Source organism: Herpailurus yagouaroundi, unplaced genomic scaffold, assembly GCF_014898765.1.
Source record: "Herpailurus yagouaroundi ecotype Mexico unplaced genomic scaffold, PumYag 183, whole genome shotgun sequence".
Lineage (NCBI taxonomy): Eukaryota > Metazoa > Chordata > Mammalia > Carnivora > Felidae > Herpailurus > Herpailurus yagouaroundi.
Window position 1 is genome coordinate 5,074,230 of NW_024412414.1, and position 11,983 is coordinate 5,086,212.

The window sequence follows — 11,983 nt, forward strand, 5'->3', positions numbered from 1 at the left end:
TCCAAAACCCCACTCTTATTTAACATAAGTACACATTATCACTCAGATGGGTTACCTATTAGGCACAAAAGTACCAAAGGAGCAATTTGAGGTACAAACTCCAGCAGTGCTCATTCAAGCAGAGTCCAAGTAAGAGTACTCAGGTCTAAGAACCCAGCTTCGTTAACTACAGGGTAGATCTGCCAGTACAATGAAGGTGGATCCTCAACCTCACTGTCCAGCCAACCTCAACCTGAGATCACTCTTCCCAACCTCCCTTGGTTGGAGACTGGGCTTCCCAAAAGGAATGCCCCCAGAAAGTGGCAGGCTGTTGGCGACCATCCAGTCTGTTCTTTCTCCTCAGCCTCAAACCTGGTTTTAGGGGCTCTGGACCCTGGGAGATGGATCTGTGAGAAATGGCTGGCTCACCTTGGCAATGCTGTCCTGTGAGGGTTGTGTGAGCAGCTGCCATACTCTAGTGAAAATCCAGCTTCACCATGAGCATCTTTAACATTTACTGCAAAGGTAGAACATAGCCATGTGCCCCAGAGGGCACACCTAATTCTGTAAGGCAGCAGTTGGGGAGGTCACAGGTAATGTCATAAAAGGGATGATAGCTGTTCAGGTTACTCCCACCTCTATCCCTCTTCCCTTTAACATTACCTCAAGACTTCTTTGGTGATTTGGAAGAAACTCTTTTGAAAGCTCAGCTCAAACGCTAACCCTTCTGAAACTTTTCCCAAACCTCCTCCCCTTCCATAAATACACCCACTGTAGACTGCCAGATTTGTGAATATGAAAACACTTCAATACACCAATTTACACACTTAGTTCTCACTACCCATCCCCCAACTCTCTCGAACAGGCATAAGGTCTCTCCCCCACCACCTCCATGCCTAGCACAATGAAAATTATCAGTTTAGATACTGTGCTGGTGGAATGATCAGCTATCGTTTATTTAGTGCCTATTTGAAAAGTACTGTGTCAGATTGTTTACATTATCTCCACTTTATAGATTAAGAAACTGAAGCACAGAATAAATAGAACTCACACAAATTCAGTCTTGAGAGTCAGGACTCAAACACAAGTGTTTGTTGTTGTTTCTTAACTTCAAGCAGTCACCAAAGTCTAGTGCTGTCCGATAGAACTTTCTCCAACAATGGAAATGTCACGCATGTACTCTCTGACATGGTAGGAAGTAGTCGTTTGTAGTTATTGAGCCCCTGAAATGTCTCTGGTGGGACTGAGGAAGTGAATTTAAAGCTTTACCTAATTGTAGTAAGTTAAACAGCCACACGTGGCTAGTGATTACAGATAGAGGCAGAAGCCTTGGATTTGAAGTCTACCCTCTTGCTCACTAGCTGGGAGATTTGGGCAAGCTGCTACATCTCAAGGAACCTTGGTTTCCTTAGTCATAAAATGGAATTATTATCTCTCTGAGGTTACCTTTTAGCCCAACTGAGCTCTTTATATGAAAAGGACCAAAGCTCTGTATAGGCAGAGAGCAGTTTCAGAAATGAGTGGTGCTTGGACTATAATGGGGTCTCTGGGTGCGGGCCCTTGGCACAACATAATGTCGGCCAATCAGGAGACTACCTCCGATGGGGACCCCCAGGCCTAAGTACCAGCTATGTGGTCTTGGGAAGAAAATGCCCCACCTCCCCTCCTTTCATACACACAGTGCACAGACCTCATGCAGCCCCAAAGGGGCAAGAAGAGACTTTAATCAGGGGAGCAGGGGGGATCCACCAGAATAAGAAAAGGTACAGCGAGCGTGGGAGCAGAGGAGCCAGAGCAGGCAGGAAAGCCCCAGCTCAGGAAGCTCTGGAGGACTCACCTCTCCACCTCTAGCACAGGCACTGCACTGACAGACAAGGCGAAACAGTGGCCCCTCTCAACTGGGAGGGCACAAAGTGGCCCCTATGGCCAGAGGTACCTGGCTTTCAGGGTCCAGCTCCTGGACATGGCTGGTGGCCACCAGTTCAGCCCTTGTCCTCAACCAGTGCTGGGTGGCCATTTTCAGGTAGAGCTCAGAAAGCTGGCAGAGGGTCCCCACAACTTCTACTGGGACGAAGGAGGCTCAGGAATAAGACAGCAAGGGAAAGAACTGGAGTCTGAAACCTTCCTCCTTCCCTCTCTCCCTCCCTCCCCACCTGGGGCTTGGGGAGGGGGTGATTGGGAAAGGGAGACAATAGTCGCCTTCTGGCTCCAGGCCCGCCCAGACCCACAGCGACCAATATGGTACAATCACTGGGACCAGTCACAGCCACTGGAGGTGGAGGTTGTTTGTTTAAAAAAAAAAAAAAAAAAAAAAAAAAGACAAAAAGGTTTCAGTCTCCTACAAGCACAGAATTTAAGTTTCAAGACGTTAAAAAAAATCTGTCCCAGTCCAGGGGACTGAACATCAGAAGCCAGCCTGACCAGGCACCTGTGGCCTTGGGGCAGGTCCACTGCTGCTTTGTTGCCCAGCTAGCAAGCACACCACCCACCTCCCGCATCTAATGCCCACCCCGACCCAGCTCCCCCGCTCTGCCGCTGCTGCTTGCTGCTGCTGCCTCCGCCGCCGCTCTAGGGAGTAACTCCAGGATGCCTTTGCAGAGACACGGGGGAGTCTGAGGGGGAAGGCCTCAAGATCCAGCCAGATGGTTTAAAACTGTCAAGAGAACCAAGAGGCAGTGAATGGTGGTTATTACAGTATGTATCTTGGCAGGCCTGCTCTGGGGAGGTGGGCTGATCTGAGAGCTGCCACTGTGCTCAGATTTCTGGGGGAAAGGGCTGGGTCCCAGGACACCTTGGGGACGTGCTCTAATTCAGTCAGCCTTCAGCAGTGACCTTCAGGGCACTAGCCTTAAACCCAGCACTAAACACGGCAGAGAAATTAAGGGTGAGGTGGGCTTTTCCCCAGCTCCCCTTAGCCCTGTCATGGAGGCTGCTATAAAGCTGTCACAGTGCCTCACTTGGTGAACTGAGGTTGCCTTCTTTAGAGATGAGAGGCCTAAATGCAAGCGCTTGAGGACTCGGGGCCAGAAGAGCAGAGTAGAAGGACCCAGGATCTGGTACTTAGTGCCAAGCTCTGGGTGGATCTCCAACCATAACAGGCCCTTGAAATGTTTTCTGACCTCAGGTATCCTTCATGGTACCCAGAACTGCCCTGGACATTTTACAGACCAGAAGCTGTGGTCCAATTGGCCCACAAACTGAACCCAGCCCAATAATGAGCAATGTCTGGCCCATAAAGTATTTTTAAAAGATAGGAATTAGTTTACAACCTTGAAAATATGCAAGATGTTGCATACAAATCCAGACTTGGGGATTCTTTTGACAAGCTAGAAGATGAAACCATAATGAACAGGAGCTCTGTGGTAGCGGTCCTCTTCAGAGAAGACATATGCTTACCAGGTTCCCAATAGCCCACTTCACTCACACACATTATTACCTGCCTGACCCATGCATGCACTTGAGTATGTGACCCCTGCCAAGTGCCATGGTACTATCTTTGATTTTTGAATCTGAAAACCAAGCTCCAAGTCCTGGTTTCTCATCTTACTAGCTGAGGGTCCTGGATAGGTGATTTGACTTCCAAAGCCCAGTTCACTCATCTATAAAATAGGGATGACACCTGACTCAAAGATTGTTTCAGGGATTAAACAACAGAAATGCAATTATTATGATTAAATGACTCTTGAATGAATAAGCCAAATAATAAATCGGGACAAGAACTATTTTCTTTCGTAGTTGAACCTAAAGGCCTCCTGGTGCATTTGCCATAAAACTCTGGTGCTACAATACTTGGAAAGCTTACTGTGAACCAGGTGATCTGCTCTGTATATACTTCCTCATTTAATGCTCAACCATACTGAAAAGTACGTATTAACAGTCTCATTTCACAGCTGAGTTAACTGAGGCTTTGTTGAGAGGTTCAGGAACATGCCCAAGTAGGCAGCAAGGCCGGACTCACACAAAGTCTGTGTGATCTGAACAAGCACACTGCTCTGCATGCACAGGGCAGCTACTTTGTACACTGGCTGCCCTCCGTATAATTAAAGCCCAGGGGAAGCAGGCGTAATTTCCATTTTTAGGAATCTGAATTCCTTCTGGGCTGGATCTGTATGCACTGCCAGGAGTAAACCCTTAATCTACCATCTAGGGATCATAGTTGACTCTGAGCAGAACATGTCAACAAACCAAAGACTGGTTGGAAGAAGAAAAAAAAAGGCAGGATATCTTGAATATCTAAATTAGAGCAACTGTGTCATCAGCTCCTCAGTGTAAACAATTCCTCCTCTTCAGAGGACTGTTGTCCTTTCAGTTAGTTAGGAAGACACAAACAAATGAAAGAGGGATCTGGAGGACTGAAGCCATGAAAGTAATCATGACTACAAGCCTGAGAAACAGACACTGAAGAAAAATATTTAAGTCTGTCTGAGAAGTGGAATTACACTATGATGAACTGCCCTATATTCCTGGAAAATTCCCATGTGGATTTAACTTGCCTCACCTGGGGTTTGAACTAGATACAGAGAAGGACTGTGTACATTTTGAGATGTACAAAGGAGCATCTAAATCTCCATGAGAGACTAAGAGAGGTGTCCTGGAGACACTCACATACAGAAAATGCCCTGCAGCTCACAAAGATGACCCTCAGGTCCTCCAGCCCCAAGGCACCTGGCTGACGTGCCACCCACCGGAAGGTCCTAGAGGCCTCAGGAAATACAAACTGCTGGCACCACTTTACTGCCAGATTCTAAGTTCTCAACCCATGGCACCTCCTCCCTCTGTAGGGACACCAGTAAGTCCTCCCACTTACATTCTTGAGGAACTCCTCAGCCACGATGCGTGCACGAGCATTGACCGACAGCTTCATCTCACTGATTTCCTTGTCGATCTCTTCCATGAAGTGGATCACAAAGTCCACCAACTTGTGTTTGTACATCTGCTCTGTGTGGAAGTTGGTGATCAGAAAACTGATGTCATATCCCTGGGGAAGGAAGACAGTAGGAAGAAGAGAAAAAACAGGAGAGAATTAGCTTTCCAGGGCACTTAGTTGACCATGTCCTCTAAGGTCACTCAGCTATATGCTTCCTACTGGCTGCAATCTTCTCCCAAGTCACATGTCCTTCAGGCAGCAGCCGACCTGCTCTGCTAGGGTATCTATGCTGGGTCCAAGGAACGGACCCCAGGTGAGAATTTTGTGTCAGGCACCCCCTGGAAAGCTGTTTGTGATACAAACAGCTGCATGCAGAATGAGTCATGGGAGAATGAAGGAACTTGAAATCTTCTAACAGAAGAATCTAATCAACCAGAGAGAAGAGACACTATGGGATAAGGATGGGATTGGTTGTGTGTGGAGGAGCAATCTTATTTGTTCTGGGTGGCCACAGAGATTAGATCTAGGAGCAGGAAGAGACATTTTATTTTTTTTATTTTTATTTATTTTTTTAGGAAGAGAGATTTTAGCTCAGGATGAGGATGAGGTTGGCCAACACATCTGATGGTACATGTGGCTCTGCATGGTAGCTGCTCAGTCACTGGAGATATTTTAAGTTGATTTGGCACAGAATCTGTGGAAAGTACTCAAGTACAAAGTCAGGCAACAACGTGAGCCAATGTCAACTGTGGCCTTGAGAGACAATGATTTAGTGGTGGCAGAGCTCAGAAAGGATTTGATTCATCGTGCCCTTTCTGCCATTAAGGCTCTAGGAAGATGAGCAATGCATCTCATATTTTTTGCCTTTCCCATGGTTGAGGTGGGCCCAACTTCTCTTAAGCTTCTAATCCCTCTTACTCCCACTCCAGCCAAAATGAAGGCCCACTCTCAACTCAGGGAGCGCTTGTCCTACAGTTGGAGAAGCAATCCAGGTTCTGTGAACAATCCCTGGCCAGTGACAGCAGACTTGGTGGAAGAACCTTGGGTATTATGAACATGTGGGTCATACAGTCTCACCTCCACTGGCTTCCTTCGAAGGATAAAGAAGTTCTCTGCTCGCATCATCATGAAGCGCATGAACTTATGGCATAAAATCTTCTCGATCTCATCAGCCTAGTAAGAGTGAAGGATAAACAGGTCTCCCTAAATCTGACATCCTAGGCTAACAGAAACCTGTAGCCCTGATCTTTTGACCTCAATTTCTCCTAGGCTTGCTGCAAGCAGTGGGGTTTGCCATTGGGAGCAAACACTGCCTGAATTGTGGAGCACCTGGTTGCCAACTGAATGTCTATAACATTAGAGCGTCTTCAGCTTAACGGGGCATTATCACAGTCTCACTTTCGCCCATTCCAGAGAGGTAATTCTGGCAAACCTGAGGTTTTTATCCGCTCCTTCCAGAATTCATACCTACATTCTGAGCAGACTCTTCCTCACCTGCCCAATTCACCAGTGCTGCATTTTCCAAAGTCTATGACATATACCATGTGGGGCTATCAGAAATAAATTTAGGTGATCTCCACTTTAATAGCAATGAACATCAAAAACTCCCCAAAGTTTTTCTCTGCTGAATTCTCATTATTTCTAATGGAAGAATTTTGCAACTAGGTGCTGGTATGCCCTGAACACCTCCCAACACTTGTTAATCTCCCTTTTTAACAGAGCAGGCCCCCAAGGACAGAGTTTTCTGTAGGCAAAAGTATCTAGTCTAAATAACAGCTTTGTTTTCTTTCAATGAACTTATTTTTTTGGAGTTCCCACTTCTTGTCAAGCGATGTTGCTTTTCTACTACAGCACGAAGTTTCGTTTTCAAACAAATTTAAATAAAGAAAAGTAAGTCAATTTAAGGAAATCCATTAAACAAATAACTGGCCAGATGATACATAAATATGGCAATAATTATAAGGGTGATAGGAATATCACACACTTGTGAAACATCACCTGAGAAAACGTAAGAAATTACACTTTGTTCTTTATCCTAAATCTGTTTTTCAGAGGTTATAGCTATTAAATTGATACTGGTACTATTTATTTTTCTGAACTGGACTTATTCTCCCTTTCTTATAAATGATTCTTGACTTCACACTAAACTGTCAATGACCTTGGCTGCTATGTTTCCTGACTTGTAATCCAGAGCAAGGCCTAGAAGACAGGGTTGTTCTGTCTACTCTACTGACCTGCTGAATTTGGCAAATCATTCCCTAGGTACAGTCAAGAAAATAGAGCCTGGGTTTCTTTGCACCTTGAATCTAGCACAGCTCTCTCAGATGAGGATCCCTGGCCTCCTAAGGAGGCAGGGGCTCAGTGGTGAGCTCACCTGTTTCACAGCAATGCTGACCCGGACAGAGTTGATGGAGCCCTCAATCAGAACCTTTTCCTTCTCATTCCTGCTGATGGTCACAGGTTGCAATAGGAGCTCTTTGCTACTCCTGAAACACAATGTCACAGAGGCCTCTGTACTATAGAGGAACAGAATGCTCAGGGAGACCCCACAGCAGGACCTGGAATTTCTATCTGAGACCATAGAGTCCAAGGAAGAGGAGACTCACAAGTAGGGGTGCTCCAAGATGGGGGCCAGCGAGCGTGTTCTCCAACAGAAGGAGCAAGGCTCTGGAGTCAGGGCGAAAAGGTTTTGAAATCCAGTCTCCTCTGTTACTTTCCTTGGACAAGTTACCCTGTTGGAATCTCAATTTCCTCATCTGTAAATGACTGATTCCTATTTCACTGGCGAGGATTGAGAGAGATCAAAAAGGGTCAATTGTCTAACAGAGTGCGGGGCACATGGTAGGAGCTTTACAAACGACAGCTCTTATTTTAATAACTACAGGCAAACCCATACACCATTTAGGGAATGAGAAGAGAGAGGCTGCCTTAGGGATAAAAGGGCAAGCTAAAAACAAAACACAGTTTGGTCTCCTTTATCAATTCACGAATGATTCACTTATTTGGCATCAAGACCCCTCTCAGCTCAGTTCCCATTTTGATGCCTCTGAATCTACAGTTATGTGTACTGGCAATTAAAATGCCTAGTGGAAAACATATTTTAAGTAAAACAACATGACGCATGCTAATATCTTTTCAGTATTTTTAAATTCAATTCATTTCAACTTGGTGTGGTAACACTGCTTATCTCAGTTATGTCTCAGATTAAACTTTAAAGGGAAACAGAATATTTAATAAAACATAAATCAGATAAGAGAAAATAACCCAAAATACGGAATATCTGAAATAAATGATGAGTCCAGGGAGGCAGGGAAACACAGCCCTTGAACTTTAAATTACAAAAGAATGGAGATGGGAACTTGGATAACAAAATTCTCCACCCTCTCCTTAAACTGGGTTCAGTAATGCCACAGGAGATACTTGACCAACAGCCCCACTCTGAGAACTCACACCTTGTGCCAAGCAATCTTGGTTCCAGAGGAGTTTCTCCCCTGGGTTTTGTCCTGCCAACCCACTGACCCTATTTTCCGAACTGTGAATTGGGAACCATTGTTCATCTGGCAACAAGACAAAATAAGTGAACTGCAGAAGTGTAGCTGTCTCCAACTCCAGGATGCGACTTTGTGGTAGCCTCCAGACAACTGCCATCTCTGGGGCTGAGTCCATCATCCCCACCCTGACCTTTCTCTGCCCTACCTGACTTCCACCTCGGGCTTGTTGTGTCGTTCCACAACCTGGGAGGAGAAATTCTCCAGGCAGAGGGCAGCCTGCAGCGTGGCCCGCACGGCACTCAGGTAGGGGCGGAGAGTGGCAGTCTGTAAGAAAAAACCAAAGGGAGGATCAGAGTCTGTTTCTGCAAACCCACTGCCCACTGCCCCCCCCCCCCCCCCCCACCCCGCACCGCCCCACACTAGCTACAAAGGAGCCAGACGGTACTGACAGTACCTGCCTTTCAGACCACGTGAACCAAACAGAGTAAGCCTTCAAGGTGCATTTCATTCTAAGTCTAGAGCAGTGGTTCTCAACAGGGAACCATTTTTCTTGCCAGGAGACATTCAGCAATGTCAGGACATTTTTCACTGACAGGACTGGGGGTGGAGTGGGAGAGCTACTGGCAATGAGTAGAGACCAGGCATACTGCTAAACATCCTACAATGCACAAAAAAGAATTATTCAACTCCAAACAGTGCTGAGGTTGAGAAACTCTGGTCGAGAGGCATGCAGGTGAAGGACTATTCTCAATCTTTTGAGCCAACAATGGATGTTTACTGTGCGCCAGGCACTGATCCAGATGCTAAGAATTTAAAGACCACCTCTACCTTTAAGGGTGGGGGAAAAAATAAAACATAAAGACAATCTCTACCTTTAAATAGCTCCACTGGGTAGAGGAGACAGAAAAAGTGACTATGATATAAAGGAGGATGAAATGTGACATAATTAGACTTACAAATTACATTTCCAGAAGAAACTGGTTTGGACGTGAAGATGAAAATAGGATCAGAATGATTTTACAACAAGGAAAAGTAGACTAAGGACATTCCCATTAGAGGGATCAGCTTCTACCTACACTGGCCTATCTTCAGTTTCTTATTATTAACTAAGTTCTTTCTCATCTCAGGGCTTTACACAGGCTGATCCATCTACCTGCAGGCTTTTTTCCCCCTCTCGACCTAAGTCAGCCCTTAGATCTTGGCTTATTTAGGGAAGGCCTCTTCCTTCTTTACAGAGGCCTTTCGTGACTTCCCTCTTGATAGCATTTATTGTAATCTACAATGAGACATCTTTTATACTTATTTAATAAGGTGATTTCTTCTTCACTAGACTTTAAGCTTCCTGGTCTCCTTTACTGAAATCTATATTCCTTGCACCTTGCTCAGTACCTAACAAATGCAGTGCTACCCCTTTTCTAAACAATATTATGGAAATAGCATAAACAAGGTTAAAATAACACAAAAGGGCATTAAGAGTTCCAGAAGTAGCGATGAGTACAGTGTTGCTGTATACAGGAAGCATTTTTTTCCTTTTTAACTAAGTAGGCTTTAGGCCCAGCATGAAGCCCAACGTGGTGCTTGAACTTACAACCCTAAGATCAAGACCTAAGCTGAGATCAAGAGATGCTTAACCTACTAAGTCACCCAGGTGCCCCTAGGGGAAGCATTTTAGGTTCAGCAGATGAGGCTGCAATGGTAGCCTAGAGATTCATGGCTAATTTCAAATGCCAGACTGTTGAGCTTAGCCTTTCTTTTAGGTAGTAAGGAACTGTTGGGGCTTTCTGAGGAGGAAGTTACATGACTACAGTTGCATGGGGGCTCTGCAGAGAATGGACTGGAGAGGGAAGTGAGACAAAAGGCAAAGAGGGTTATTCAAGGAGCAGTGATGAGAACCTGGACTGGGGCGGTGGATAGGACAAGCAGAGAGTCCTCACAAGAGTTGGACTGACATAAGATGTAGAGGATAACGGAATCAAAAAGCACCTCCCACCAAACCATGGTTCACCCATTTGAGGAAACACTACTCAGCAAAAAATAGTATAGGAAAGATTCCTGATACACGGAACATTGATGAATCTCAAGTGCACTATGTTAAGAAATCACATTAAAAAGCCCACACACTGAAGAATTCCTTTTATATGACAATATGGAAAAAGAATACTATAGGAGAAAAAAAAAAATCAGTGCTGGAATGAGAAGATAGGACTGATAACAGAGGGACGTGAGGGAGTTTTTTGAGGAAACATTCTGCTGTCTTGATCGCAGTACTTACATGATCGTGTTTGTCAAAAGTGATAAATCTAAAAAGGATAATTTTTAAGGGGCAAGGCTCATGACACCTGCCCTTGTACAAATAAAACGTATTCTCATGTAATAACTCAATAAAGCTGACTTTGAGAAAATCCAGGTTTCTAGCTGAGGTAAGAAGACACAAAGCCACAGCACCACAGAAAGAAAAGCAAGTTTAGGAGAAAAAATGGGTCTTGATCTGGAGGTCTACTATGAACGTGTTATCAAGATTTCCAGGCAAACCTTAAAAGAGAGCGAGGAAGGCAGATTCAAGAGTCACCAGAACACACAAGGTCACCAAAGCCAAGAAACTAGATAGGTACCACTAGGAAAAATGTAAAGAGGAAGGTGGTGAGCCAGTCTCAACTCCCAGGAACACCCACATTTATCAAAGGGGAGGATTTCCAGGAAGGGAGGGATCAGTAGTATCAGAGCTCACGGACTACGGTAAGGCTAACACGGGTTGAGTTCTGACCAGGAAGAGGTCTGGGTGGCGACAGCATAAGAGATACTTCGGTGAGATAGAAGCAAAGCAGGGGATAAGGAGAAGAGTGGGATACGGAAGTGTAGACACTTCCTTTGAGAAACTGTGGGTCAAGCAGGCAGGAGAGAACAGGACAGTGTATTTAGTGAAGTTCTATTCTAGGTGAGGAGGTGACCCTACTCTATGCCTCAGCTCCCCTACTGTGGGCAGTGAGGCCTACTACGTGTCTTCGAGGCGCTATCACCAGCCCCACTTCCGGCGTCCTCCATGCCTCACAATTCCCCACCTGCATCAAAAGCCAGACCATGAAGCTGCAAGGCCTGCATCTTACGAGAGCGTCCCCCGCTCGCCCCTTCCTCACTTTGGCTCCCGCCCCGCCCTCTTTCTCCCAGCCTCATCGCGCCCCCACACCCCACAGCATCCCTCGGCTCCGGGCCTCTCCGTTGCAAAACCGCATCTCCCCCAGACCCAGAGCTTTGAGGCAAAACAGCGGGGGGTCCCTGGCCCGGGGCCCGGCTCTCTCACCATCGCGGGCGCTGGCTGGGCCGGAAAGCGGAAGTGCGGAAGTGGCCAGCCCCGCGACGCCAGCCCTTTCGCGAGACGCGCAACCTCAGTCTCCGCCCGGACTTCCGGAAGGTACCATCTATGCTCCGAGCGGAGAAGGGGGAGCCTAGGAGCACTTGGTCCTTTTGAAGTTTCTCCGCTAGGACTGCCTCGGTATTTTTAGACTCCTGAAGCTTCAGATCAATACTCAAGCCTATCCCGTTATGAGTGTAGCTCTCGCTTGTGACTTTGGCCTTCTTGTCGTCTTTGCTGTTTTTCCCCATAGTCAGGCAATGGTGCAGCCCGGCCTCAGGTTGGGCACCATATTAG

The 11,983-nt window shown here is 46.2% G+C and overlaps 2 protein-coding genes across 2 annotated transcripts in view; both read right to left on the minus strand.

Annotated features, from left to right (window-relative positions):
* Positions 1-1,670: 1,670 nt before the first annotated feature.
* ARPC4 (actin related protein 2/3 complex subunit 4) lies at positions 1,671-11,827 on the minus strand. The gene is made up of 6 exons (XM_040492063.1): positions 11,636-11,827; positions 8,543-8,661; positions 7,221-7,332; positions 5,924-6,019; positions 4,787-4,957; positions 1,671-2,632 (listed from the first exon to the last, which is right to left on the minus strand). Exons 1-6 carry the CDS (start codon positions 11,636-11,638, stop codon positions 2,627-2,629), a joined length of 507 nt encoding a protein of 168 aa, XP_040347997.1. The 5' UTR covers positions 11,639-11,827; the 3' UTR covers positions 1,671-2,626.
* OGG1 (8-oxoguanine DNA glycosylase) overlaps positions 8,547-11,983 on the minus strand; it is a 44,778-nt gene continuing 41,341 nt past the window's right edge. Inside the window, exon 9 of the transcript XR_005795652.1 lies at positions 8,547-8,661. The gene's annotated coding sequence lies outside the window, so the exon portion shown is untranslated. The remainder of the gene's footprint in view (positions 8,662-11,983) is intronic.